Source organism: Anopheles maculipalpis, chromosome 3RL (genome assembly GCF_943734695.1).
Source record: "Anopheles maculipalpis chromosome 3RL, idAnoMacuDA_375_x, whole genome shotgun sequence".
Taxonomy (NCBI): domain Eukaryota; kingdom Metazoa; phylum Arthropoda; class Insecta; order Diptera; family Culicidae; genus Anopheles; species Anopheles maculipalpis.
The window spans coordinates 44,926,135-44,953,190 of NC_064872.1; the positions used below are offsets into that span (position 1 = coordinate 44,926,135).

The 27,056-nt window shown below is 43.8% G+C and overlaps 3 protein-coding genes across 3 annotated transcripts in view; 2 read left to right on the forward strand and 1 right to left on the reverse strand.

Moving 5' to 3' along the window:
• Nucleotides 1-27,056, forward strand: part of LOC126564660 (dolichyl-diphosphooligosaccharide--protein glycosyltransferase subunit 1) — a 378,005-nt gene that overhangs the window by 322,909 nt on the left and 28,040 nt on the right. The window lies entirely within an intron of this gene.
• Nucleotides 1-27,056, forward strand: part of LOC126565311 (uncharacterized) — a 378,977-nt gene that overhangs the window by 195,105 nt on the left and 156,816 nt on the right. The window lies entirely within an intron of this gene.
• Nucleotides 1-27,056, reverse strand: part of LOC126563892 (hemicentin-1-like) — a 66,081-nt gene that overhangs the window by 314 nt on the left and 38,711 nt on the right. The window contains exons 2-7 of the mRNA XM_050220680.1: nucleotides 17,185-17,374; nucleotides 16,835-17,095; nucleotides 16,547-16,743; nucleotides 990-3,134; nucleotides 542-910; nucleotides 72-443 (exon numbers count right to left, since the gene is read on the reverse strand). Of these exons, the coding sequence (XP_050076637.1) occupies nucleotides 72-443; nucleotides 542-910; nucleotides 990-3,134; nucleotides 16,547-16,743; nucleotides 16,835-17,095; nucleotides 17,185-17,374 (3,534 nt within the window). The remainder of the gene's footprint in view (nucleotides 1-71; nucleotides 444-541; nucleotides 911-989; nucleotides 3,135-16,546; nucleotides 16,744-16,834; nucleotides 17,096-17,184; nucleotides 17,375-27,056) is intronic.

Consider the following 27,056-nt stretch of genomic DNA (forward strand, 5'->3'; position numbering starts at 1 on the left):
CCCCACAAACAAACCCCTAATGGAACGAGTATGACGATGGCATCATTTCATTCGGTTACTGCTCTACTCACCCATATGCTGATCCATGCGTTTCTTAGGTTTGTGTACGGAGGCGTACGGATCGCTGCAGTAGTCCTGGCGCGATGGATTCTGGCTGTTGCGCATGTTATGATGATAGTCATCTCCACCGTGTTGGCTAGCGGTTGTCATTAGATGTGGGTAGGGAGCGTAATCGTCAACGGCACCATATCCCCCATGGGTCATTGGGTCATAGCCGTAGTTTTGTTGCATCTGCTGGTCCATGTAGTTGTGCTGCGGGATCATGTTGGCCGAGTTCGAGGCGGCCGCTGACATTTTCAGTTGCCAGATTGAGTCCTGCGAGTTGACGCTTCCTCCGTTGTTGGAGTTCGAGTACGAGTTCTCTACGTAGCCCATGTTTGACCCTGAATACATTGGAAGATGATAAAATGATGCAAACCAAACAATACCGTTAAAGCCCAATATCCAACTGCCATACGATTGTGTGCGTACGGAAACTTACAATCATTTTGCGGAACTTGTGGAATCATTGCATTTTGTTGATGGTATCCATACGTTGGCTGTTGGCTTGCATACAACGCCGTATTTTGATCCATTGCCAAATCCATCGAATGCTCCAGCGCCTTGTTTTCTAAGCTACTGGCAGAATAGTACGGTGGCGGGGCCTGGTTTTGTTGAGCCACAATTGACGGATGGATCGAATCGATATCATACTCCTTGGACTTGACCGATTCTTTCATCTGGTTGCGCTTGCAGCGACAGAACATAATCACCAGCACGGCAAACAGACCGGCCACAACGCACGACACCACAATCGCTATCAATGTCGGTAGCTCGACAAAGGAGGCTTCCTGGATGAGGGATTGTCCAACTGCAAATGCAAAAAAAAAATAAAAACCCCACGTTATTGACTTAAATAATCTGCACAAATAAACAGCCTCAACACTTACTGTCAGCCTCCAGATATTCGCCACAGTACTCGTGATTGATTTTGAGACACAACTTTACGCGCACACGTGGATTCAACTCGTCCTCGATCGGTATTGGAATGTCGTCCAGCGTGTTACCCAATGAGCGGCCGTTGTTGCGCCTGTTCGCTACAAAGTGCTTAATTTCGTGCTCGCGGTACGTCGGATCGTGACCGTTAACCTGCAAATCTACCTTCTCGATAATGTGCCACGCTGCCATTGGAGTATCGCCGTACATAACCGATTCGACTATCGCCACCATCGACAGACAGGTTGCACCGATATTTAATCCCAATATCTTCGTTTCCGGATCGAAATTAGCCAACAGTGGAATCGGAATCTTTTCCACCTTCGTCGTGGCGGATATTTCATTCGAATGCTCCGAAACACCCTTCGTGTTCAATGCCTTCACTTTGAACACATAACTCTGATGGTGGTCCAGTGGGCTGATAGTGCAGGGCATTTCACGCTGGCAGTCATACTCCATCCATTCGGCACCGCTAGCAGCCACGGCCGCACACTCTTCCGTCATGAGACTTTCGTTCGGGATCACTATTTTCCGGTAGGAAACGAAATACTTGGTGTTGACCAGTCCGCCATCAAATCCAGGATTCCACGAAAGAATCACATAGTTTGAGCCAAGCTCGACTGCCTTCAGCTTGTTCGGTTTTTCTGGCGGACCCTTCGGTTGCAATCTAATCGGTACCTGAATGTGGTTCAGCGAGTTCGATACACGGCAATGATATTCTCCATAGTCCTGGTGACGCACATTACTGATCTTTAGGATGCTGGTGTACACGTCGTTACCGTCCGAGTTGGTAATGATTTCGTAATGTCCACCCGTGCTTAGCAGTGTCGTTCCAAAGTGCCAAAGAAATTCTGGCTTTGGGTACGACTGTACCTTGCACAGCACTTCTGCCGTTTCCTTAATATCGTTTGCCACCTTGTTGTATTGGTGCAGTACGATCGGTTCATGCTCGATTTTCAGATGCATCGTGGAATTTGCCTTGTTAACCTCATTTTCGTACAAACACGTGTACTGACCACGATCGGTGGAGATAAGATCGTTTCCGTTCGGTCGCGCTTTGCCCGTGAACTTGAGCATGCTCTGTACCGTTACCATACCGTTAGGTCCCTTGTCTACGTTCGTCTTCACCTCGTACCGGTGTAATTCCGGCGTGATCTCCACATCGTCCTTCAGCCATATGATCGATGGTTCCGGTTTTCCTTTGGCACTGCAAGTTACGAAAAAGTCTACCTCACCAGCACGCTTGATCATGTTTGATTGCAGTTTGGCCAAAAATTGCGGCGGTTGATGAATTTCTAGCGTAGCGCTTGCCATACCCCCATTGCCCAGTTCGTTGCTTGCGTGGCAGTGGTACTTTCCTTCGCTCGAAAGTCCCGCCTTCGGTATCAGATATTGTGCTCCCTGGGCAATCACCGTGGTTGACATCTCACCGCCCACATCCCGGTACCAACGGTACTGTGGATCCGGATAGCCTGGAGGATCGGCTTTGCACATCAAACTGACACTATTGCCCACATGCACAACCGGTTTTTCCGGCGTAATTACAGCCTGCCCAGGGCGGTGGCGCACCAGCAGTGCTACCGAGGCGTTACCTTCACGCTCAAGCGTCTTGCCGCCGTACGGTTTCATCATATTAATGCCCCGGCAAATGTACGTTCCGGCATCTTCCGCTCGCACGTCCCGCAGCACAAGCGTATCGCCATTACGCCGGAAATCAATATCGCCTTCCTTCAGCCACTCAATCGTCACCGGCGGTGGGTTGGATGTAACGTTGCACTTAATATGAACCGTTTCCTTCTCTTCTGCCGTTTTGGCCTTCGTTTCGATTTGCACAATCGGTGGGTAGAGGACGTTCAGTGTGATTTCCTGTTCGCCAATCTTACCCAACCCGTTATCAGCCGAGCAGGTGTAACGACCGGCATCCTGTAGCGACACACGATGAATTGTGTGCGTTGGGTGCGACGAAATGAAGCGTCCATTCCGTGTCCACTTTACCTGCTCGGGTTTCGGTTTGGCATCGATGTTACATTCCAGCTTAGCCGTCTGATCGCGCTCCACACTCAGCGGATTTTCTGGACCGATTTCCACACGGGGGTAATCTAGAAAGTAAAATGAGATATATTTTTTTCTTAATAATTCGAACATAACTGATAATAAATGTACTAAACTACAGAAAGCCTAGCAGCTGATGGATGTACAAAAAAAATATCAATTCATTGAAAGTCGTCGAACGGAAATTTGATATATGCACCTGTACAGTATACGACATCTGGCAAACCAAAAAGCTTCTTCTTGGGTGGGATTAAAAATCCTTCCATCTAAAAAGCTCTCAAATCTGGATATGAAACCACATCTACATCATTTCAATTTTTAGACTCTATCTTCAATCTCTTCCATTCGTTAGACTTCGGTTTTATATTTCTTAACTGTCTACTCCTTCCCTTACAATATATGAAAAACACAAAACATTAAGAAGAGTACACGAAAACAGCAAATGACCACATGAAGCAATGTATAGCAATGCAAATGATTCCTTCCACCCAGATGTTTCATTAAAAATTGGTACTTCTTTCCAAATCTTATCTGGTAAAAAAAAACGAAACCAGCTGAAATTTCATAGCACCACAGCTGCCGACCAGTTTCCATCAGAACCTGTTGCGAATGTCCTTTTTCCTTCTTATAAAGCAGGCGAAACCTTAAATGCGATACTTTCCCGAAACTTGATCAGGAAATCTAATCGAAACTACCTTTTTTCCTCCACTCCACAAAGCGTTCATCGAAAGTTGCGATCATATCGCCAGCAACACTATCGATAATGGTGTTGAATATTATCATTTACTTCATCTTTCAGCATCATTATAAACTCCGCAGATGATGCCATGGAGTGTTTATTTTCTTTCCAACTGTCATAAGCATCCAATCGCTTCCAAGCACCCGTCGCCAACATGTTGCGACGGGAGACGCAGATACTTTTTTTTTTAAAGGACAAATCTGTCTTTTACACGGCCCTTCCCATTTCTCAACAAAAGGATTGTATGTACATCAGATTGAAGAGCGTGTAGCACAAACCGTACCAGTACGGTACTTTGCCACCCCAAAAGAACATGGAAGAGAATGGGAGAAAATACCACATTGTCCGTACACTCTGAACTGACAAGATGGAGAACCGTCCGCACCTTTGCTAACGCAAACTACAGCCAAAGGGGAATTCGGATCGAGCTGACACACCTGTAGCCTTGGTACGCTGACGACGGCAAGCTGCAGGCTTTTCGCCCGCGTGATACATTTTCATAACGTGTATAAATATACTTTTTTTTCTTCTTCAATTTGACTTCGATCGTTTGCTTTCGTCCCTTTTTCGTCGCCATCATTCGAATAAGTTTTGCGTTGTGGACGGTCCCCAGCAGACGAACGAGCTGACTATGTTTCAAAATGATAATGAACATCTGCCGCGAGTGAGAGAGAGAGAGTATTCAGCATCGGACCCGGGACAGGTTTTTCAAGTTCGAAGCAACATGAAAAATAATAAGCAAAACGCAGCAACCCAGAATTGAACAAAAAACAAACTGCTGCTGTTGCTGGTCAAGAGACTAGCGACTGCGTAAGATACAAGAAGGGAAATCTGAGTGAGAGTCAAACCAGGTTTCAAAGTACTGAAAAATTCGTTGGTCCATCATCATCGTCGCCAACGTGGCGCACAGCGGTCAATCGTCCTATCGTCAGACATCATCCTTCTGCTCATCGTCATCTTAACTTTAACAGCAGCATGAATTTTAAATCACCCTTTGGTTTCGAACCAAAACAACGACCAAGACCAAAAATGATGATGATGCTGACGTCGTATCCTATGAATGTAGCAAAATCAAGTTGATGATAGCACTCGAAAGAAGCAGGTCAGGGATTGCTTTTCGTTCCGCTTTATGCCGGACCGGGTAGGTGCAAGTGGTACCGAAGCTGGATACTGGAACACATCTCACCTCACCTTCTAGTGCGATCTGTTCCACTCGAGAACACAATCGTAATTTCGAATAATCTATCCCTGTATAATTAATTGAAATCAATGAAGATCGGATTTCCTCATTAAATTGAAAAGAAGGGGTTCTTAGGTAAATGAAACGTATTTCATAATCCGACACTGACGCTAATAAGGCCGCCCAAGGTACAGGCCTGTGTCGATATGCAGGGAGAAGAAGAGAAAGAGAGTTCAACAACAAAAAAAAACGAGATCAAATTACAGTCTTCTACATATAGACGAAAATTTCACTATAAGCCAGGCATCAGGTTTTGTTTTCGTTGCACTTCGCTGTGAAATTTTCCCATTCGGAAGAAAATGCTCCTCATATCTGCTAGCAGCAAAGACTGATAAAACACACACGTGCACCAATCATGATGCGGCGACCAAACTGAGGCTGAATATTTCATAATTTATTCGGACACTGAATAATCATCATACAGCAAATCGATCAATTGTGTTAAAACAATGATAAGCTGAACGCGCTTAAAAACCCCGAACACGCTCGTTGCATTTATTGATTGGTCAGTGCACGGTCAAGTTCAGCTGTCAGTGCCCGTGCTATTATTTCAAAGGACACATATTTTTCTTCACCGCTCTAGGGGCAAGGTTTAATGCGTATTGCTTCGAAAAGGGAGAGAGAGAGAGATCTGGAGAATAAAAACCACATTACATTTAACTTTTCCATTTCACTAATGGGACGGCAGGGCACAATCCCTTTCGGCAGGTATTGGCATTTGCCCCAGTAGAATGGGCAGATGATTGCGTACGGCTACTCCACGGGCACGAGCGCGCCACTGCTGCACCTGCCCAACGTAATGATGTGGCACTTTTCACCATTTTACCGATACTTCAGTATTTTTGTTGCTTTCGTTGAATCATTGTTTTCACGTTTTCCAGCACAAAAAAAACTCTTTTTCAAGGTTGTGCCTCGGGTTTGTTCTGTATGCATACGAACCTGAACTGGCCCGGAGTGCTATAATGCAAGGTTGTCACCGTTGAACATCAATTGGTAAATAACACATGCTCCCATCATGTTTTTGTCCTCCATTCAATGTTAACCGATAACGACACTTCGCAACCGTGCACAACTCTAGAGACAATCGTTCGCCCGGTCGTGAAATTCCGTGTGTAATTAAATGGTAACACTTCTGTTCGACTGTATGCAACAATCGTGAAACATTTGCAATTAATATAGGCTGAAGAGCTACAATCGAATTTGATTAACGAATCTGCTGGATTCATAGCGTGTTTCCATGTAAATATGGAATATGGCAATAGCACTGTAACGAATATTGTTTCATAAAAACACATTTTAAACACAGTTGCAGACAGCTTTTATGCGAGTAGTAATATCGCAAGTCTCCCAACAGATTCATACTCTCAACGATCTAGTATTCGATGGAAAGCTTTTTACCAGGTGAAATAAAAGTTTTCAGATCAATTTCCACACATTCGTTACATTTTTGCCGCATTATCTCGCAGAACTACGCAATCGAAAAGAATTGGTTTTCGATCGAACTAAAAATAAGCCTTCACTAAAGTCAATACTACTTTCGCAAACCGGGAAGCTTCTACAAGAAACGGAACTTTTCTCACCTTGCCATCTTCCCATGCAAGCACACCTTCCCCTCACTTACTTCCGGCGTGGCCGGCGAAAGAGAATAAAAGCAGTGTATTATGCTGGGACTGTTAGCATGAATTTTATAACTTCTGCAAAAATAACTTTCTTCATCGCCAACGATGAAACACTAAGGATTCACGGCGTTTAGCCACATCTGCACCGTTCGACGGTGGCGCTGGCGGCAAAGCTGGCCGAACAGAAGCAAGAGAAGAAGAAGAAAAAAACACGACCAGCCACCAGGAGTACAAGGACGCAGGCAAGATTGCGCGGATAGATTTGAGCATAAAAACTACTCCTAAAGATTCTTCGGTGCCGAGGCGGAAAGTACCGAGTGTTTTTCTTTCTTCCAAACCCTACGCCAAATCGCATCTCAAGTTTCGCTTCTGCCCCTGGTCGCGGGCCGTACACGCGGGCTGCATTCTTCTTGCAACCGCAAATGTGCACGATAAAACTCGCGGATAAAAACTTTCCTCCGCACCACATCAAGCGTACTCCCAGCAGAACACAGCTCGCGCGCAGTCTTAGTACTTCCAGTACCTCCTACTTCCTTGTAAGCATCTCCCCTCCGTGTGCCGGGAGACATGTCCGCGCATTGAACGCGCGCTGTTTTTTTTTTTTTTTGCTCTGTCTGTGTGTATGTGTGTGGTTCATTTTTTCCCCCTGCTCAAATTTGCCTTGCCGTCTGCATAAGTGGAAAAAATGTTTAAAACTAACGAAGGAAGAGCGGGAATTTCCCTACAGCTATTGCAGCGACAACGGTTCTGTGTCCATCGAACAGGGGATGGGGAGGGGTGCCAGCCGCCGGGAGCATATTGGAGCGACCCGGGTGAAAAACAACAAAGATAGAAACGTACTTTTATTTCACCAGTTGTTCGGTAGAAAACTTGCCACGAACGAAACCACCGACTGGTAATCCCGGGCACCGAGCGAGAAAGCACACGAGTGGTGTTGGATGAGTAAGATGAAAAAAAAATATTAAATTTTTCCTTCTCGAGCCCCTTCGGGAGGATTCAGGCCATCAATTTTTCTCTTCAGTCTTTCCCCGGTGTGCTGTCACCATCACTATCTTCCTCCTTCCTTTTTATTTCGCTGCTCTGTTCAGATCTTTCCATTACCCGTGGCAGAACTAGTGCTTGGAACGGTTGTCAAAAATCTTGCACAGGCCATTCATTTTTACTTCCCCTGCCAAACTAAAGTGTGCCAGGAAAAAAAAACACACGAAAGGATCCTGTTTTCTTGCCACTACTGCCAGATTGTTTCTTATTTCTTTACTCTTACTGCATAGATTGGTTTCGTACTGTTTGCACTTACAACCAACGACTCAACGACGATGAAACGGGTCACAATGTAAATGGTCGAAAAGCAAATGATCACAACAATACGAGGGAGATAGCGAGAGGGTGTTCCGCCAAAATTCCAGCCCCAAGAAACGGGGCCGGGTCCAAACTTCCGGCCGATGTTGAACGGAACCAGCACGGGAACAAGAAACAAAACACTGCCCCCTGACGAAGGAACGTTTCCGCAAAACACCAAGAGCCATCGGCAAGCACTATCACACCACCGAGTGTCGGTTGTCCGGCGGGTCCTGGAATGTTGACCAATAAATTTCCATCGAACCACTAACGAGGTAAACATTTTATTGTGTACCACACAACAGAAAAGGGTTTTTTCGTGATGGCAAGATTGTGGCCACCCGCGTCTTTGGAATGGACATTTTTTTGTTTTTTTGCTGTTTAAACTAACAAACCCAAACAAACCCCCACACAAGCAAGCAGCGCGCCCATGGTCAGCTTATAACCGACACGTGATTCTCGGTTTGATTAGTTTTTGCATCGCTTGCGGGAGAAATACGCTCGACAAGGTTCAACTATTGATTTGCTACTGAGCTTTTAGCAAAAGGGAAGTTGAAACTTCTTATTGTAACTCTTTTGCATACTACTTGATAGGTTCTTGCTATAATTGATCTAATTAAATGTACGCTCGTAATGAAATCTTCCCCTGAAAAGCGCACTGAGTTCGATATTCATTTAAAGAGCAATTTATTCCTTAGTTCGAGGTGCTACTATTCAAAAATCCAAGCGTTACAACGTCATGAACTGAACTACAGCCAATAAATTTAAGGTTCCTTGTGACTGTATTATCACAGTTCACGTCACTCATCACGCAAGTCCTGGTCTTGATGATGTCCTCATGATAAAATTAGAGCTTAAATGTCTACTTGCACAGGCTATATTATTTATTCTTCATCCACAAATTTGGCATACCATCCACGATTTATTTATAGACTGGAAAATGGAGTTTGTCCTACGCGGGAGTACATCAAAGTACGAGACTGTCTCACAGTACAAACGTTGAGGAATCGCAAATGTTGAAAAAGAACGGAAAACAAACGCATTCTGAAGTGCAGAATGTCGGACCGAACAGGATAGAATGTAACGCCGCAACTGGAGTTACAAGGATTTAAAAACAAAGATCAAGATCTGCTCGTTAATCCACCCGCTAAATTCGAAGTTGCTGCTAGGAAAGCACTGCCCAAAGCAACACAAAAAAAAACGACCACCTGCATTCTATTGCACCTATCCCAAGCGATGCAAGAAATCGTTGCAACAATTTACATTACTAAACAAGGACCAGCATACTTTCTTGTATCATAACAAAAAAAAAACTGGATCAGACTGGCCCGTGGCCTGCGATTGCTACAGTTTGCAATGTACCACCAGCTACAAGGCTGAATGTGAACAAGAAATACATAAATAAGAGTGCGCTCCGTGAGTACGGAACAGCGACTAGTTTTTCACCATGACGATTTTCAACCTCAAAACAAAATGGGCAACGAAATTCAATAAATTATCTTTATCTTTACCATCAAAGATAGGAGACCGTTGGTAACGCCGTTAGCCGTTAGCGTTTCTTCTCTTCGGCACAGTTTAGGACAATTAATTTAGCTTCATGCACGGGACACAAGTTTCTTCTTCCAATAGCACGGGAACCTTTACAAGTCTATCCGTTTGATCGCTTTCCGTGCAATTGTGACACTGATGGGTGCCTCTGTAAGCGTGCAGCGAATCGCATCGGGTTCGGATTTCCCTTGGACTGTTGGAGCACTATGTGGTCTAGCTATTTTTCATACCTCTTTCCTCAGCGAAATCATAACAGCAAGCAATGGTTTCGCATACAACGCAATATCGAACGCAAAAAACACGCCTGGCCGTATGACCTTCTTCTAGCTTTGATATGGAATTAATTGCCATCCTGGCGGAAAAGGCAGTCGCAAGCGCAACATTCTATCACAAGTCCACACTGTGCCTAGCAGGAACACCCGCGGCAAAGCACTGCCAGCATAATTTATGCCAATGCGGGCAAATTTTTCACTGTCTTTAAACTATTTTTCTAACCCCTCGCCAATCTTGTATCGCCGGTACATTCGTTCGCCGGAAACATGATCCTAAGGATACTTCGGCTTCACTATCCTGTGCCTGTCCCCCGGTGGTCAGAAACCAACATCAGACCCCTATCTTCAACGTTCTTCTATGCCACGAATACACTCACAGAATGTGTCTGTCCACAGCAGCGTTAAAGGTAAGTTAAATGAGCAACATATTTTACGACACTGACGCAATGCAAGGCCCCGACATCACCTCGCTTTCTTTATCACGATAGTAAATGTTTAGCTGATGACCAACAGGCACTAAATAAATCTTGTTCATTGGAAGGGAAGGGAAACGGCTTACGTAACAACGGATCGTAGCAAATGTCACCTTTTATCACTGACTTATCACTCGCTAAATGTGTCTCCATAAGTCACTCAACGTGCTGAAACGTTCAGCGTCTTGACAAAGTCAACCAGTCTTTTCTTCCCCACATGCTTCAGTGAAAATGGCGAGTTTTAGTATTGTTACAACAGCAGCGGATCATTTTTCTCTTCTGTCAGTGCATTTCGTGGAACATTTAACGCAAATTTCTAAGCCTTAATTTTAACAACTTACAGTTTTCTTTTCTCTCTCAGATTGGTCATAAATTGACATTCTATTAACGTTTATTAGGCAACAGCTTCACCATAACAAATCTGTCCCGGTTTTGGTGAAGCAATCTAAGCAATCCTCCATTTGATTAAATCCAACGAACCTAAGTACTTCGCATTCAGAGCATCATTGTAGTGTCACGCTCTCGCGTCGCCGTTCCATTCCGCCATACCGAACAATGTCAAACGACCAGCAAACAAGAATCAAAGCCCTGAAGAAACACACCTTACTTTCAATGGCTGCGAAGGTTGGTGAGTGAGACACCTTGTACGATCATTTAAAGCATCATTTTTCACCCCTAATGACAGCAAATTGCCCCCTTCAAAATAACAGCAACCGAAAGGTAAGAATCATTCAGTCAAATTCCTGTTTCCATTTACAAAGACCCAACGCTTCTACCAAATATTACAATATAATGCTTTTCAGCCCATTTGTTCTCCACCGTTACAATGATTTGACAACGAAGCTTCATGTTGTTTGTACGCTTTCCGCTCCCGTACAGGCTCCAGCGTTAATGTAAAATCCATTTACAAATTCTTCATTGCAGCTTCCGGAGGACATAATTTCATCAACTGGTGGTGATTATTTTACTTCCATCGCCATACATGATGATGACACTTAGAGCGTAATGTAGTGCTAGCGTAAGAATATGGCCACCACACAGCGTAGCCGAACAGCAAGAGAGAACCCCGTGCGGATCGCTACTTCCAACGGAGATTAAATGACTCACGGAAATCTCCAGCCTGCCTACGGTGCGTAACGTTTAAAACCCTGAAAAGAAACTTCACATGCTCTACATATCTTCGTTCGCATGCTTCCGAAAACGCTCCACAATTCATTAATCTCTTACGCCCTCATCTGCACGCAGCAAATCCTTCACAGGAAAAAAAAGCAGCCAGAGTGAACCAGCATGTACAAAACCACCTATCGAGAGTGAACGAGAAAGAACACGTCACTAGCAGCTGCCAAATTCCGATGGAATGATTTTTCATCTCCAGGGCATTCGTGGCAGCGCAGCTACCGAAGGGCATTTCCGTCAATCAACCCGAAGCAGTTTTTCCCAAACGCTCGAAATGCGGAAGGTTATCAACCCGTGAAGACTCTTTCAGACTATCGTTTTCTAACCGTTACGGTTAGCTTTGTTCGAGCACGGATTTTCCACTTTCTGTGCGTGCGCTGTCGATGGTCTACATCGAAATAATACATTCTACAATTAGGACCCACGATATGAACGACAAAGCGGGCCATACTGTTTCTTAATCTGTTGCCCTCAATTTTAACCGAGGCCTATGTGACGCTGCTTTCATTTCTACGTTCTTATCACTGATTTCGTTTCATCACGAGCTCGTCTTAAGATAATCCACTCAATTTTTTCGCGTGTTGCTTCCTAAGTGTGATTGCGTTTTACGAATGTTTGCCGAGAGAGCTGGAAAGAACGTAACCCAAATTAAGCAAGCTTAACTAATCAATTTTATGGTCACACTAATTGTCCCAACGGAGGGTGCCGTATGCATTGCCAACAATGTAAAGAATCCAAAAAAAAATCACTCCAACGACACACCCACCCACACGTTGAATGAAAGTGAAAAAATGTATCTCATTCATCACTTTGGACCTTTTGATGAAACAAATTTGTCATGGAGGTAGCGAGAAGATAAGTCAGTAGAGTTACCTAAATATACCTAAAATTCCTTCAATTGCAACATTAACGAGCAAGCTACAGAACATTACATTACATATCAAACAACATAACAAATAAGCTTCATCTGAATGCTTTGTACAGATAGAAGCAGAAAAAATTGGTGTGTCCTTTACCATCTACAGGTTCACTTAGGCAATTTTTAACACTCTCCCTTGTGCCTTTAACCGCTACTTCACTTTACGTCAAACGATCTAGGCTTGAAGGCGCATTTGCAAGTCGCATAAATTGCACTTGAGATGAAAGGTTCGAGGGTGGAAAGGAAAGAGCTGCACCGTTCACCGTCCAACACAAAAACATTATATTACAATACTTTGTTGTTAAAGTTGAAGAAGCTTTCGCGACATCATAAGACTTCTGCGCTCATCCTTGACTTGCGTTGGTATTTCTTATCGATAAGTTCACAAGCGGTTGCAAGCAGGAAGCAAGACCGAAGAAGCTCTAGACGCTACAAAATGGTCGTCTTCAGTCGTTATTCTACAAACGTTTTCTAGCTACTTTAGAGCAACGGTTTCGGTTGCATCCCAATCCCAGCGTATACCAACACAGCAACGACCACTACGTACAAAATTGACAAACTTTCTAAATTACGAAAATTCCGGCATTCATGGCTGGGTAATTTATTTAAATACATTAAACATCCGCCGGAGAAGTGTCGCATCTTCGGCCCATGCATGCACCTCGTGTTTATGGGTGGCCCGGATCGGTAAACAGGCGTAAGGACTCTTCACGTACAAGGAATGCAGTCTCCTGGCTACCAATAGCAACTTTTTAATATATTATACCATTCTGCAAACTACAAAACTATTTACGTTCCTGTCAGCAACAGTGGCAACAGCTTGGTCATAGTGCCAGAGTTCTGCTGTACCCTTGCCATCCATCTGTTCGAACGGAATAGGAACCAAAATAGTTTACGATTTTGTGACTTGCAGGAAACACTCGTACGGTGAGAAGCTATCAGATAAAGCATTTGTTTTCAGAACCAGGTTTCGAACATATTCAAGTCAATTCGTACCGCTTTGTTGCTTTTGTAACTGATAAAAGAACACGAGACAACTGATACTGATAATTCAGTCTTAAGCATAAAATGTCAAGTTTGAACCGTTGACTCTAATTAATCAAACCAAAACAATCCTCCTTGGTGATTACCTCAAATGCAATAACAAAAAAAAAAATCTGAACTACCTCATGATAAGGGTTGACATTTCAGCCCACTCCGATGCAAAAATACCGACGAAAAAGACGATAAAATCAGATTTCACAATTGCCCACCGTAACGAGGCGGTACCACAAACAAGCATTAAATCAGATGAAAAATAATTAGCATACCCTCCCATAAAGTGAGCAAAGGAGAGGACAGAAAATAAACAAGAGACGAACTGCAGGACAGCGCACACCTCGATGCTGCACTACTACACCGCCAAACAAAACATCTGTGCTTCTCGGGTGTTACCTCCGTAGGCTCTTTTCCTGCGACTTTGCAGTCCAATTTTACCAGTCCTTGAGCAAATCCAAACAACGCACAAATCGCAATTTCAATTTTCGCAACGAAACACCAAGAACGTTACGCTAGCAGTGCTCACGGAAAAAAAAACAAAACGCAGTAAATGAATGCCCACGCAAAGAAAAGTGAAATAAGAGAAAATGTAGAGAAGAATGGCAAGTAAAACAACAACAGACCAACCATGCCCCACCCTGACCCACAACCACGGGAGCGGAGGGTGCAAAAGAAGAACTTGGAGGCTAATTAACGGAAAACAAAATTTCACTGCCACAAACACCGGCAGCAGCAGCAGAAGCAGCAACAGTGACTAGGGCACAGCGTCCTTCGTCGTTCTAGCACTCCTAAACCATCCCCACCATCATGCTTCGTTTACCCCTAACCTTACTTATCAACGACTTTCTAAAGGTTCTGTCTCCCGCTGTGGAGCACGGAGCGCTATGGCGCTAATGATGCCCATTAACTTTTTTTTTCTCCCTCACGGCTTGATTCGGTTATTAAGAGCGGTCAGTGAGCCTGGTTGCGTCCATCCAACAAGAACCTAGTACAGTATACGCCCCGAGGACAAAACAAGCAAAAGAGATGCAATGATACAACGTAATACTACCTTAAACCTCCCCTGATAATACTACCAGCGTAATACTACCTTAAACCTCCCGCTGATTTGCAAATGACATAAATGACAGAAATCGGCCCAAGAATTATCTCGCTCAAAACGTTTCATCCCATCCGTTTATCCAAAATTGTTAAATAAAAAAAAAAACAATCTGCACGATCTGCAGCAACTTTAAGAAATTCAATGAATAAACGCACTGTTAATGAATACGTAAACTCTGTTTATACGTAAACATCTTACATGGTTTGAATTGTTCTCCTTGAATTGATCGACAAGCCAAAGTGAGTTGTCGAGAATTTATATCCTTTTTTTATGAAACTAAAGAAATCCTTTAAACTTTTGTTCCTGCGTAGGATGAAATATTGTTCTCCTGCTTGACTTAACGAGCGCTCCAGGTGACGCCGACCATCGAATGTCCCGATGAGGTTTGAACCGCAGTCCCGCCACTACAATAGTGGTAAATTAAGATTAAGCTATATAAACAATAGTTTGCACAGCAATTTGTTAACAAATACCATAAAGAGGCGAATGAGGTTTTAAAGACCCAACGTCGCAACATAGTAAAAAAAAGCTCCAAGAAGAAGGCATTACATAGGCCCCTTGTACACCCGTAAAATAAGAGTTAGAAGCCTCTTTTTCACCTTCTGAATAGAAAAGCAAACCACAAAGCATCGTGTTCATTCATTCCAATCACTTCGAAACAGTCGTACTGACAACTGACAACAAAAACCCCAACCAGTTCAATACGACAACGTTTTTTCTGATGTTCATCTTTCGGATAGGATAAAAAATTCATTGGAAATCTCGAATAACCATCGTACTACCTACGCGAACGTGAACAGTGAGGACTTTAATAATACAATAATCATAATACGAAACCTTTAACGGATCGTACATGGCAAACGAAACGCGCGTAACGCTGCCATCTGACATAAATATACAGACTGAGCCGCATGAATATTCCTTCTCGCAAAATGCAACAGTTATACTTCAAGCAACTTCAAGCTTGATGAAGTTTCTTCCAAAATCGCATCATCCTTGTCAGCGTTGCCATTTTTGGGAGGGGAGGGAGATCGGAGAGTTGTGAATAACTCTCGGCGCCATATTCAAATCATTTCCTGGAACACCAAACCGATGGATCTTGAAAAAGATAGCTGCCACAGTGTAAAGAAATGGCTGGATGCTGAAGGTCGACAGGAAACAGAGGCGGAAAAAGAAAGTAGTATCCAACGGACCAGCAAACGGCACACGGAGTAAAGCCGAAGCAAGTAAAACAAAACAAACAAAAAAAAAAAGGAAAGTTTGCCACTCAGCCGGAAAGCCTTGACTACGCTACAGAGTACGCGGAAACACACGTGCGCAGCGCGGCACGCGAATTTGTCTGATTAATATTTTACGTGTCGCACTTTCAGCAACAAAAACAAAAAACAAAAATACGGGAACGATGATATGTACGCACTTTTTGAAGATAACCCTATTCGCGTACATTTGAAACCCGAGCTAGCCAAAACGAAATTCTAACGCGGACAACCAGTTCGGCACGCAAGTTGGAGAATGAATCATTTAAAAACCGTCCATGACTACGACAAAAAAAAATCAGGTCAACCAGATACTCTGCCGTCTCTGATGGGATGCTGATTTGCGTACGCTTGTTCGTGAGGATCGGTCGTTTCGAGATCGAGGGATTTTCCCCTCACAGTGGGTGATACATCCACTCATCTACGAGGCTGCTGTGCCGTTTCTAAAGGTGTAAGTGAATCGTCTGGCACGAATAAGAAGAAAAAAACACGAAGGCCACAAAATGAGGCAAACAAATGAATGAATGAATGTGTGACTGACTAATGTCCAACTTCCTGGAAGTGTTCGATTAGCTGTCCCAAAACGTACCTCGTCGATCATCTTCCTGCACACGGATGTGGTGTGTGTGCAATATTTAAGCTTAATTGCAGGAAGACGCACAAAACGCACCATGGAACGATTTGGGGAAAAAAAAAACACATTTCTTATGAAACTGTGGGGAACTAGTCGTGTACTTACAATTCACCGACAAAGTCGTAACCGTTTCCAATCGCTGGCTCTCCGGCATAGCCCGATTCCACACGACACAGGTAAACTTCGCACCGTCATCTTCTCGGCGCGGGATAATGGTCAATGTGCTGGTCGTCTGCATGTCACGCGATCCACCGTAGATCAGATTGGCAGCTAGAGGTGTTGTACTTCCTTCACGATACCAGCTACGGGTCGATCAGTAGAGCAACAGTAGAGAAAGCAGGTTAAAGCCATTAGTGACGCACAGAACTAGAACCTCCTTGGCGTTGTACTTACGAAATCGTTGGATCCGGAGAACCACCCACACTGCTACACGTGAGCTCTTGCTTTTTATCTTCCGTGGCAGTTGTTTCGCTTCCGGGAAAGATCAACGGTGGCTGCGGTGGTGTGAGCACTGTCAGATTGTAGTAATCTTCATAGATCGCATTATCGCTGCCGATCTGCTTGATGCGACACTCGAATCGCCCATTATCTCGGGCATAGGACACGTTAAAGATTTGCAAATCGTAAATTCCTTGGTTTGGTCGGTAGTCAATCCTAGAAAATAAATATAAAAAAAAGGAACAATTTCACGTGATCAACGGTTCATAGACGCATGACTCATTCTCACACGGTGGAGTACTTACTTGTAGTTAGAGTTAAAGGTATCTCCCTTAATAGCAACATTGTCGTACTTGTTCGGTGACTGTTGGGCCCAATAGTAGGAGTACTCCCGGTCGGAGTAGTGCTCGTTGAAGCGGCACTTCAGCGTTACATCCTCGCCTTCCCGCGTGTCCATCGTTTTGTTTGCCATCGCCAAACCGATCAACAGTAAAACTGTAGGGAGAGAAAAAAAGTAAACAATACATTAGCATGCGGATGAAAAATGCAGCAACCCTCCCAAAAATAGCAACAGACGGTAAACATTTTAAGACAACTAGCTAAATATTGATCATGACCGGGGTATTGTTTGCTATCTCTGGAGCACCGTTCGGGATCTTTGCGTAAGATCACATTGCTCGTAATGAAGAAAAACGTCACCATAATGTAAAATCGCCCTGGAGAAGTAAACAAGTTGTCAATGCAAATGTTTTGCGTTTCCATTAATGGGTTGGGTTTGCAAAACATTTGCATAGAGGTAGTGTACGCTCGTTTTATAAATTTCTCCCAGCAAATTTGATTTCATTCAGCATTCAATATTGATAAGTTTGCTGACTTGCAAGAGCCATTTTCGGAAAATAATTCCAAACTAACGGTATCGAGCATATCTAGAACTTGAGAAAACATTTACAATGGCATCCGTTCATCTATTTACCCCATCATCATCTTAAGCCTGTGTAGCGTGATGCTGACTTCTCATCAGATCCGATCATGGGGACCAAAACCCCGACAGCATTGTAGCTCCCATCGGCGCCAGCTTTGTTTGCAATAAAACAATTAAATTTCCACACAACCACCAACACCCATAATATGCCAGCCTCCTTTTTATGCTCGACCGATCTAACCTGCCCCAAAACTCAGGTGCACGACACCTTGCAGATGCTCCATTGTCTACCAAGGCTTAAGTCCACGATCAAACTGTTACTACTGCTATTGTTATCTAGGCGTATGTCGGCCAACACTCGGTCGGTGACTTTTCACCCACGATTTTTCCATCATCTGTCTCACGCACGACATAACACACACGCGTGATGTGAAGCAGTGTGTGTCCACGGAATCGAAAACATTATGTGTCTATAGGAATGCGTGTGTGTTTTTCATTTTCCTAGGCAGTTAGTTATTCTTTGCTGTGCCAGTGCTGCCAACAGTCACCACCGGTCGCCCATTGTTAGAAGGCCACAACCCACAGTTAGTTTACTTGGCCATGTTTGCTTTATTGTCCGTATTTTTTTGTTTTGTTTCGTTTCTTTTTGCTCTCACAGCACCTTTCATTTAGTAGATATTCTTCACGCGTCAACTTCACTGCTTATGGAGCCAGTTGCTTGGCACATTCATAAAGTATGAAACAGTTAAGAATCGTGTGATCATTATCAAACATAATTACATTATGCTGCATTGTTTATAAGACTCTTTCATGCCATTCCTTGGAAACGGTTTCCTGTTTCTCAACGCACGGGCGTACGAGGTTCAATCTGAACGATGAACGAAGTCCCACGGGCGTAGTCAGCGAACCAAACAGTCAACCGTGCAAGTCAACTCGCAAGTCAACACGGCCCAACTCCTTCGCCCGCTTCCTACAAATCAAACCTAATTCGTTAATGACGGAGCAGAAAAATATCTGCGCGAAACGCCATCTGCAAATTTGTGACTTCTAAAGAAACCTTCTTTTTTTTCGCCACCCATCAGCCGCAATAACACCAGTAGCATGAGGAAAAAGTTGTTCCATATCATCAAAACATTGCTACGCTTCATAACAGCTGGAAGGTTATTGATACAACCGAATGTTTGCTATTTTAACCATCCCGAATTTGCCCCATGTGTACCACATTTGAGGTATAAACAATTCGATATAAAATAAGTAATTACATGAGCCTTTTTTCCGTACTGCATAAATCATTTCATTCTGTACACATATGGGCTGAAGCTCATAAAGCAAATCGTTTTTACTTTGAAGCATAAACATCACGTACGCTCTTCATTTGCCTTTGGCATCCAGTCTTTCACACTAATTCACTCTACTTTACTGAATCGAAATGCATGCAGCTCTTCGCATTCCTACAAAACGTGCGTAGCAAAGACTTTCCTTTTCTTGAAAATTGCTTGTCAATGCCACTCTTGTGAAAATGGAATTTTACAGCAATTAAAATTTTACTCAACCAACCCCAAGCATCCCACTCTCAGCAGTATAACAGCAGCACATCCAACATCGTACAATGAGAGATTCTTCAAAATCAATCAGTTAATAGGAAACACACCATCCCTTCTCCCCTGTATATGAGGAATTAGTTATGCTATTCTTTAACAATGAGCTTTGATTTTGGGGTAAAAAAGATATCAGCAGCAATGTTAAAAAAAGACCATGATAAGCCGATCAACTGAAAGCTGGCTCGTGTATTTCTATCAAATTTGCCGGGTTTTGCTTTCAGACTTCATGTTAAACACCTCCGCCTCCACCGATCTCGTACAGACGAGCATCGAAAATCGTACATTGATACTGACTACACGATTCCAGCCCAGTTGGTAGGCATCCTTCATGAGCATGCCAGTTTCACATGCTTCAGAAGTAGTAGTAGTAGTAGTAGTAGTCTAGCTATTCGTTTCAGTTCCACTTTCCACTACGTTACCAACCTAAACCTCACCACTATTGGGCTTTTCAGATTCATGCTCGTTTTTTTTTCTTTGCGCTTATGATGCTTTAATTTCCATGTCCAAACGCTTCGAATTCGTTTTGGTTTCGCCCTCCCACCATGGTCTCATCGGGGAGGATGGTTACTCGAACCCATGGCCTCGGCAAAGGATTGAATGAAGATGCGTTCGCCATGGTTATGAATTTTAGATTTCTATTAACATGGATAGTATAACTAATTTCCAACTAAAAGTGAAAATCATGCATTTAACAGTGCAATCCAACCTTATTGTACAGCTGACTGACGGAACAACAACACACACAAACCACATACAACCTAGCATTGTTTACTAGGTTTACAAAGCACATTATACACGAATTTAAGAATAGTCTGCAATCCTTTGCTAAACTGCTGACGCGAATAACAGTGTTAAGTAATAGTAGAATTTTCAGAGAAACAATTTTCAATCGATTTAATGATACGTTCGTTTCGAAAAATAGCATCGCTTTAGAAACTGATAACAACTTCCGATCCATCACGATCAAGCAGCGAGAAATAGGGAAGGAACATACATTTTCTATCCAATATTCCATTCTCAATCATTCGAACTAACCATTTCCCAGTCTCGCAGTCCACACGGATTCTCTTCCTTTTTTTTCTCTCTATCAAACATTCATACCCATAGCTTCTGCACTTCATAGTGGATTGAACGTAAACCCCCCCCCCCCCCCCCCCCCACCCCCAGGAATCCATTGCGAGAAGTGTTATTAAGCTTTGAAAAAACATCTTCCATTTTACCACTCAAAAATGATTTCTCGCCGGAAGTTTGCTGTTGCGAAAACATCCATGGCTACACATTTTTTAACATTTTCCCGTGAATTATATGCATCTCCCTTCATCCAGACAATTCTTGTTCTGTCGTATTATTGACATGAATTGTGGTCCTCTTCGACAGAGGACATTTGCTCGGATGCTTTTGATTACTGAACCGCCAGCCAGCCAGGATTCAGCCGCCTGTCCAACATTCTGCATGCAGCTGTTGTTTGCCTTCAACACATTCACCGATTTCTTTTCGATACATGTTCGCGCCTGTTTCATAGAAACGTGGCCTTTCTTGGGAAGGTTGCCACCCGTAGCTCGAGGATAAAATTAATTAAATCGTCCCGAAGTTGAAAATTAATCTACGAAATCGGAAACTTTCGTGCAGTCCAGTCTAACATGCCAAACAGTGCGATGATGTCGGTCACCCAAGCGTCTCGCTAAGAAATGAACGATCGTCAGCATATTGAAATGATAGTCTCTGATTGGAATTACCGGCCGGTGGGTGAAGGAAAAGAAGCTTCTTTTCGCCAGAAATTCCTTCCTAGCAATCGTGATCGGAATATTCACCATCGCCCACAGCGCAATGGTAAATGCGCACTTCTGTCCTGAGTCCGCGTTGTAGTAATTGATTGTGTAATTAGTTGAACGTTTCTTTCGACCGAAAACTTCAAAGCCCACGGACACGTTAGGGCACAAAGTGGAGAATCGGTGCGTGTTTGTATACCGCTGTCGATGCCGTAACTAAATATTCATCATTCGATTTCTGTTCACCTAACTTCCTAGCCTCTACCCAGCGAAACGTGTGCACACCCATGGAAAGTGCGATACTCAGCTTTCCCAATTCCTCTTTAAGTACACTACACTAAGCCAATCAATCAAACACTCCCTCCGCTGACCGACATTAAAGTGGTACTAGATTTCAAATTGGCACACGAAGGAGGAACTGTGGCCTTTCCTTTCGCCGGAAATTATGCCGAGCAAAGTGCGCGGACAACTTGCTGGACGCTGGGGTTTGATACGGCTTAGGGTGCAAATTTTCAAATTCCTGCTTCCATGTCCCCATGCCTTCTATGCTTCAATAATAAGATAAATGATGCTTACGTCAAGCGTACTGCAAGCAAACCCGATGGCTCACTCTTTCCATTGTTCCAGTTTGCTTCGTTTCACCTCGACAGCTGTAGAACAAGTGTTTCGCCCAACATAACCACCAGTTAAGCAGCGTTTCGTCATTCATCATAAAACGGAAAAGATTCCGCTGCTATGTACAGTGGATATTGTTTTTGTTTTTGCTGTAAGGGAAGCAAGAACTCAGGACGTTTGTAGTAATAAAAATTTTGGTTTACCCCAAGTACATCACAAAAACTGTTATTGATCATTCAAGAAGTATAGAATAATACTTAAATCAGATGCTTAATATGATAAAATCATGTATCATGCGCGTTATGACACAGCAGCGGGGAGAAATTTGACTTCAAGATTCAGGGACTGCACTTTAAAACTTATATACTCGACTGATTGGAAACGTATCGTTATCTTCTTCTTGGCTTAACGACCGCTAAGGTCATGTCGGCCATCGAAAATGGCTTACTAGACTGCCAATTCCACGTCCTCACTACGGGGGCACCAGTCCGAATGGGATTTGAACCCCGGTCCTGCCGTTTGAAGACAGGCGCCGCTGTCGCCAACACCACAGGGCCGACCTCTAAACGTAACGTTATATTTCGAACTTATCATACATATCGATGAAGCAACAACTAAAACTAAAAAGTTTTGGTGTGCAATGTTTGATTGTAGTGCTACTAAACTACAATTTTCGAGTGAAGTTTCAACTATTCTTTTTGATATTAAGCACGTCTGTCAAACTTTGATCCGCTTGCAAGAGTAAGCTGCTAATTAATTGTCTTGTAAATTTATGGTTGGGATTCGGGAATTTAGCTCAGGTCTGAAAACATAAGCTCAAATGCACAATTTTCAAGAATCACCAGCAATAGAACTAGCAGACAGGCGGTGGTCCCTGCGCATATTACAGCCCCTAAACAAATAGTATCGTCCATGGCCGGAGGTGAAGAAAAATTGCCATGCTTTCAAGAACTGCTGTCTGATTGGATTGGAGTGGTTTTTCACTATTGTATTGCCGTCATAAACACAAAGCCGGAGGCAAAGAGAACGCCAAAGAGAACGCACCACAGCAACTACCATCAGCGCTACCACGCCGAGCAAGGACAAGTAAGCCATCAATTATCCTCACACGAAAAATAACCGCTAATAATCGTAATGGTTTTGACCACTCGAAGCACTTCTTCCTGCATCCCAAACCGAAGAACCGCAGAGACTTCACACCGAGCGAAAGACGGTACGCGGCCATTTGCCTGCTAGCATCAAACGGTACCCGATCGGAAGAGGTTGAGTTGAAGTGCAGGTTCGCTTGATATTGATTATGCTAATCAACTTTGATTAATCAGCTGTCGATAGTACGCCGTGAACCGGCCAAATGGACCAAGCACGCACACCATCACCATTCGAAAGGGGTACACGCAAACACGCAAATGTGCACGCAGCATTCCTTCTAAATCCGTTCAAAACGAAAAGCTGTCCAATCGCGCCTAATGGAAAACTGGTGAACCTATTTTTTTTTTTTTTGCCGATAGAGAAAGCATTTATGATCTACCATTCTTCCAGCTTCCGACACACATACACACCCTCATCGGGTGCTGCTGCTGATGCATAAACTTTTATGAACGAGATTGTGAAGCGAATCATTAGTGGTTGCACTTCGGGGCACTGAAATCAGAACATGATTCAATAAAAGCATCATTGTATCGCATTGCAACAAAAAAAATCATAAATTAAGCGAGCTCTATCAAGCTTGCGTCATGAATCTGTGGAAATAAACTAATTCTAGACACGTTTTGTGTTATAGAAAACAAAATGATTTTTTCTTCTTTCCATTTATGCCATAAAAACAACACCCCCGCAACCCTTTTACTTTGTTATGATTATACAACAAATTATCTACGAGCAAAGCATAGAAAAGCAATGTTACATTGAACTGAAATTAAATCACCCTAAAAGTACTACGAAAGTTCACAAGTGTTAATCAGACACGTTTCGCTCATTTATTTAATCGTTCTTTTTAACACGAACCAATTAAATTGCTCAAAAGACCATTCATTATTGATTCGTACAAGTGTCACCCGTTCGTGGGTCACAGCCTAAAATATGTCCCTTGAACTTTAAAACACACACACACAAATCAACCAACTCGAACAAAAATGACATCATGCAAGTGTGACGAATGATTTGCTGTTTGTCTCAAGTATCGAGCGAAGCATTAGGTCGTAAAATGTCCACTGCCCGGACTGGCATCACAGATGACAAGGCATTGTTGTATGCTGGTTGCAAGGGCTTCAATGAGCGGTCCACCGTAGCTCCCCGATGTCTCTAAAACTTCGCTGCAACGATTTGTTGAGCGCAACAAATCTCTTAACTGAGCGCATTTATGAAGTGTACCCGCCCCCGGGGTTGAAAAATCTGAAAGGAATTGCCCAACCAGCGTTTCAGTTAATTTTCCGTTAGTACACTGGCCAGCAAGAAGGAAAAGGAGGGAAAGAAATAAAAATGCAAAATGCTACGCAACGTAAAATGTCCGCCGTGCTAACGTTCGTGTGCAGCGTCGTGCGGTGCGCGCAATCCAATCCGGTCCAATTTTCTTCGCTCCAGGCACTCATTTTCGTTTCACGACTTTTTCCCCTTCGCTACATTCCAAACCGTACACCCCGTATCTTTCGTTGGGCCTGTGGATGGATTCGGCCTGAGTTTATCCCGTTCGGAATTCGGGCCATTTGTGGCGCTCCGCGATCGTGTGCATTGGCAGCAAATATAGTGACCGCAGCATAACACGATTTAATCACTGAGCCACACCTAAAAATACGTCCTTGGAATTGGAACCGTTTTCTAGGCGAGGGAAGCATAAGGAGTGGGATAAGAAAAGAAAAGAAAAAAAAAACAAGCTCCACTAATCTCAATTGGCGTACAGCCATTCTAGAACACACGGCTAACGAGAGGCTCCAGTCGGGTTTGTACGGTTGTCTGCCAGCGGAGAATAAACCGGGACACAGTGAGATGTCCTTCACGCTCCAACACGCTCTGTTGTCTACTCCCACGCCAACGACGTCTGTGAAAATGTTGGAAATTTGTTAAAGAAGAGAAATAAAAACCCGCATGAGTCACCGAAACACACAGAAAAATTGCACGCGTCTATCAATCCTGGACTTCACGCCACGGTTCGTAGATTCGTTATACTTATTCGAAAGAAGCATTCACTGTGCATCAGAAATGAAAACCACCACAACAAAAATGGTTGCATCAAAAAGAAAGCTCAAACAAGCGAGAGGGCACGAGAGACATGGACGAAATCAGTGTCGAGAGACGTGAATCGTGACAGCGCATTTCGTGAAGAATGGTGACACGCCGCGGAACACAGGAAACAAACTGATGAAGTAGAAGAAAAACACGGCCCAACTATTGCGGTTCGAAGGGCAGATGGAACGGAACGACACAGGCCGACGGACGGAGACGAGATTAAACCCCATCCTAGGTCCGGTATGCACTAGCACATCACACTAGTCCGCGTCCAAGCGACGGATTTCTCTCATTTCTAAAAAAAAAAAAAAACAAAACACGGAGAAAAATTCAAAAGCACAAAAAAGGGAAAGAGACATGAATCGCAGAAAAAAAAGGTCCACTCTCGCGTGGTCGCGCGATTCCGCCGACATCGAGCGGTGTGAAGCATGGAGAAAACAAGTCACGCGCAAGCAACCGTCGTCGTCTATTGGCACCAGCGCAGCAGCAGCAGCAGCAGCAGCTGCTGCAGCAGTAGTAGCAACCGCGAGGAGAAAGTATGAAATCGAAATTAATTTTGAACGGAAGCTTCAAATCCGATTCAAATCCAGCTCCAGAGCTTAAACCATGCTCTGGTGCACAGCTCAAACTGCTTCCGTCGTATCTACGAACAAACGGGATAAGATTCAGCGAGGCCACAGAGTGTGACAAAAGGGTTTTCTCTGCCCGTCTTCTCGCACATGCAACAAGCCGGCCCGGTTGCGTACCTTGCCTCCATACCCTCGTAGAGGTCACGCGCTCGAACGATTTTGCTGCTGCTGCTGCTGCTAGAGAGTTCCAATTATCCGAAAGGTTGTACGGAATAATCAGATTGGTTCGTCGCGTCGCTCCGTGCATGGAAGTCCAGCTCTCAGCTAGATAGCGACCACTGTGCTCAACTTAAAGCGACACAGAGACCTCCAAACGAAAACGACACAGAAAAATGTTACTCTAGCAGGATGATTCTGTTTCTACGAGACGATCAAGGTACATTGAGCATGGCATGATTGACATGAGCACGCGGACGCCAAATCCGTTTCCAGCAATCTGTCACCGGTTATGAAGCGGGACACACCACACGAAATTGTGCCATTCTCTCTTCGTACTCGTACTGTTGTACTGAGCACAACACAGCTGACTATTCGTCCCACCAAACGCCTTCACACGAAGCGAAAAGAGCTGGATTTTCTTTAAGTATTATCGATGATTTAAATCACCATTCGTTACGCTGTCATACTAGACGCATCAGACTCCAGAGCTACTTACTGGGCAACATCCTCATCAAACGGGCGCTTCACAAAATGCATTTGACAAATATGGCGCCATATTCCATCGATAAGGAATATAGCAGAAGAAGGCAAGGGAGTGATTTGTAGAATGTCTATTCGCACGAAGCATATACAAACGACAATGACAAACATTCCCGACATCACGGTTTGTTCTAGCCTGCTTTCCAAGCTCCGGCATCCTGATTGAGCCATAATTTATGCATTGCCTCGAAGCGGAGCCTCGAAAATAAGGACTCCCCAACGCACGATACACGACGACTACGAATGGGGTTGGGAGGGGGGCATAGGGTTAGCAAGACATTGATCTTTCGGGCGCTCTCTAGCGTCGTGATGGATAGCCTGATCTACTGACGATGTTTAATTGTTCCCATTTCCCCGGAACTAGCCAAGGCACAAGAGGAAAACAAATTTCACTAGCCGAAAATTCTATCTAATCCCCGACGTGCTCACATCACCGAAGGAAGAATACTTGTACCATTGGCTGACCGTTTCTAGGCAAAAAGTTAATGCTACACATATACATCCATTTTCCCGAACAGCCTAGGTGAGAGTTTGCGAGATTAGCACGATAACATGAGTCGTCCAACTAGTCTAAGCAAAGCCTTAAAATCAACCGGTAGCCTTCATTGGGAATTTCAGTACCTCTGGCCATTAGGTTGTTTTATTCGGTTTGTTTTGAGTGTGTCTTGAAAACAATATACAACTTCTAGAATTTTCATACCAAAATTCCCGAAAAGTTCA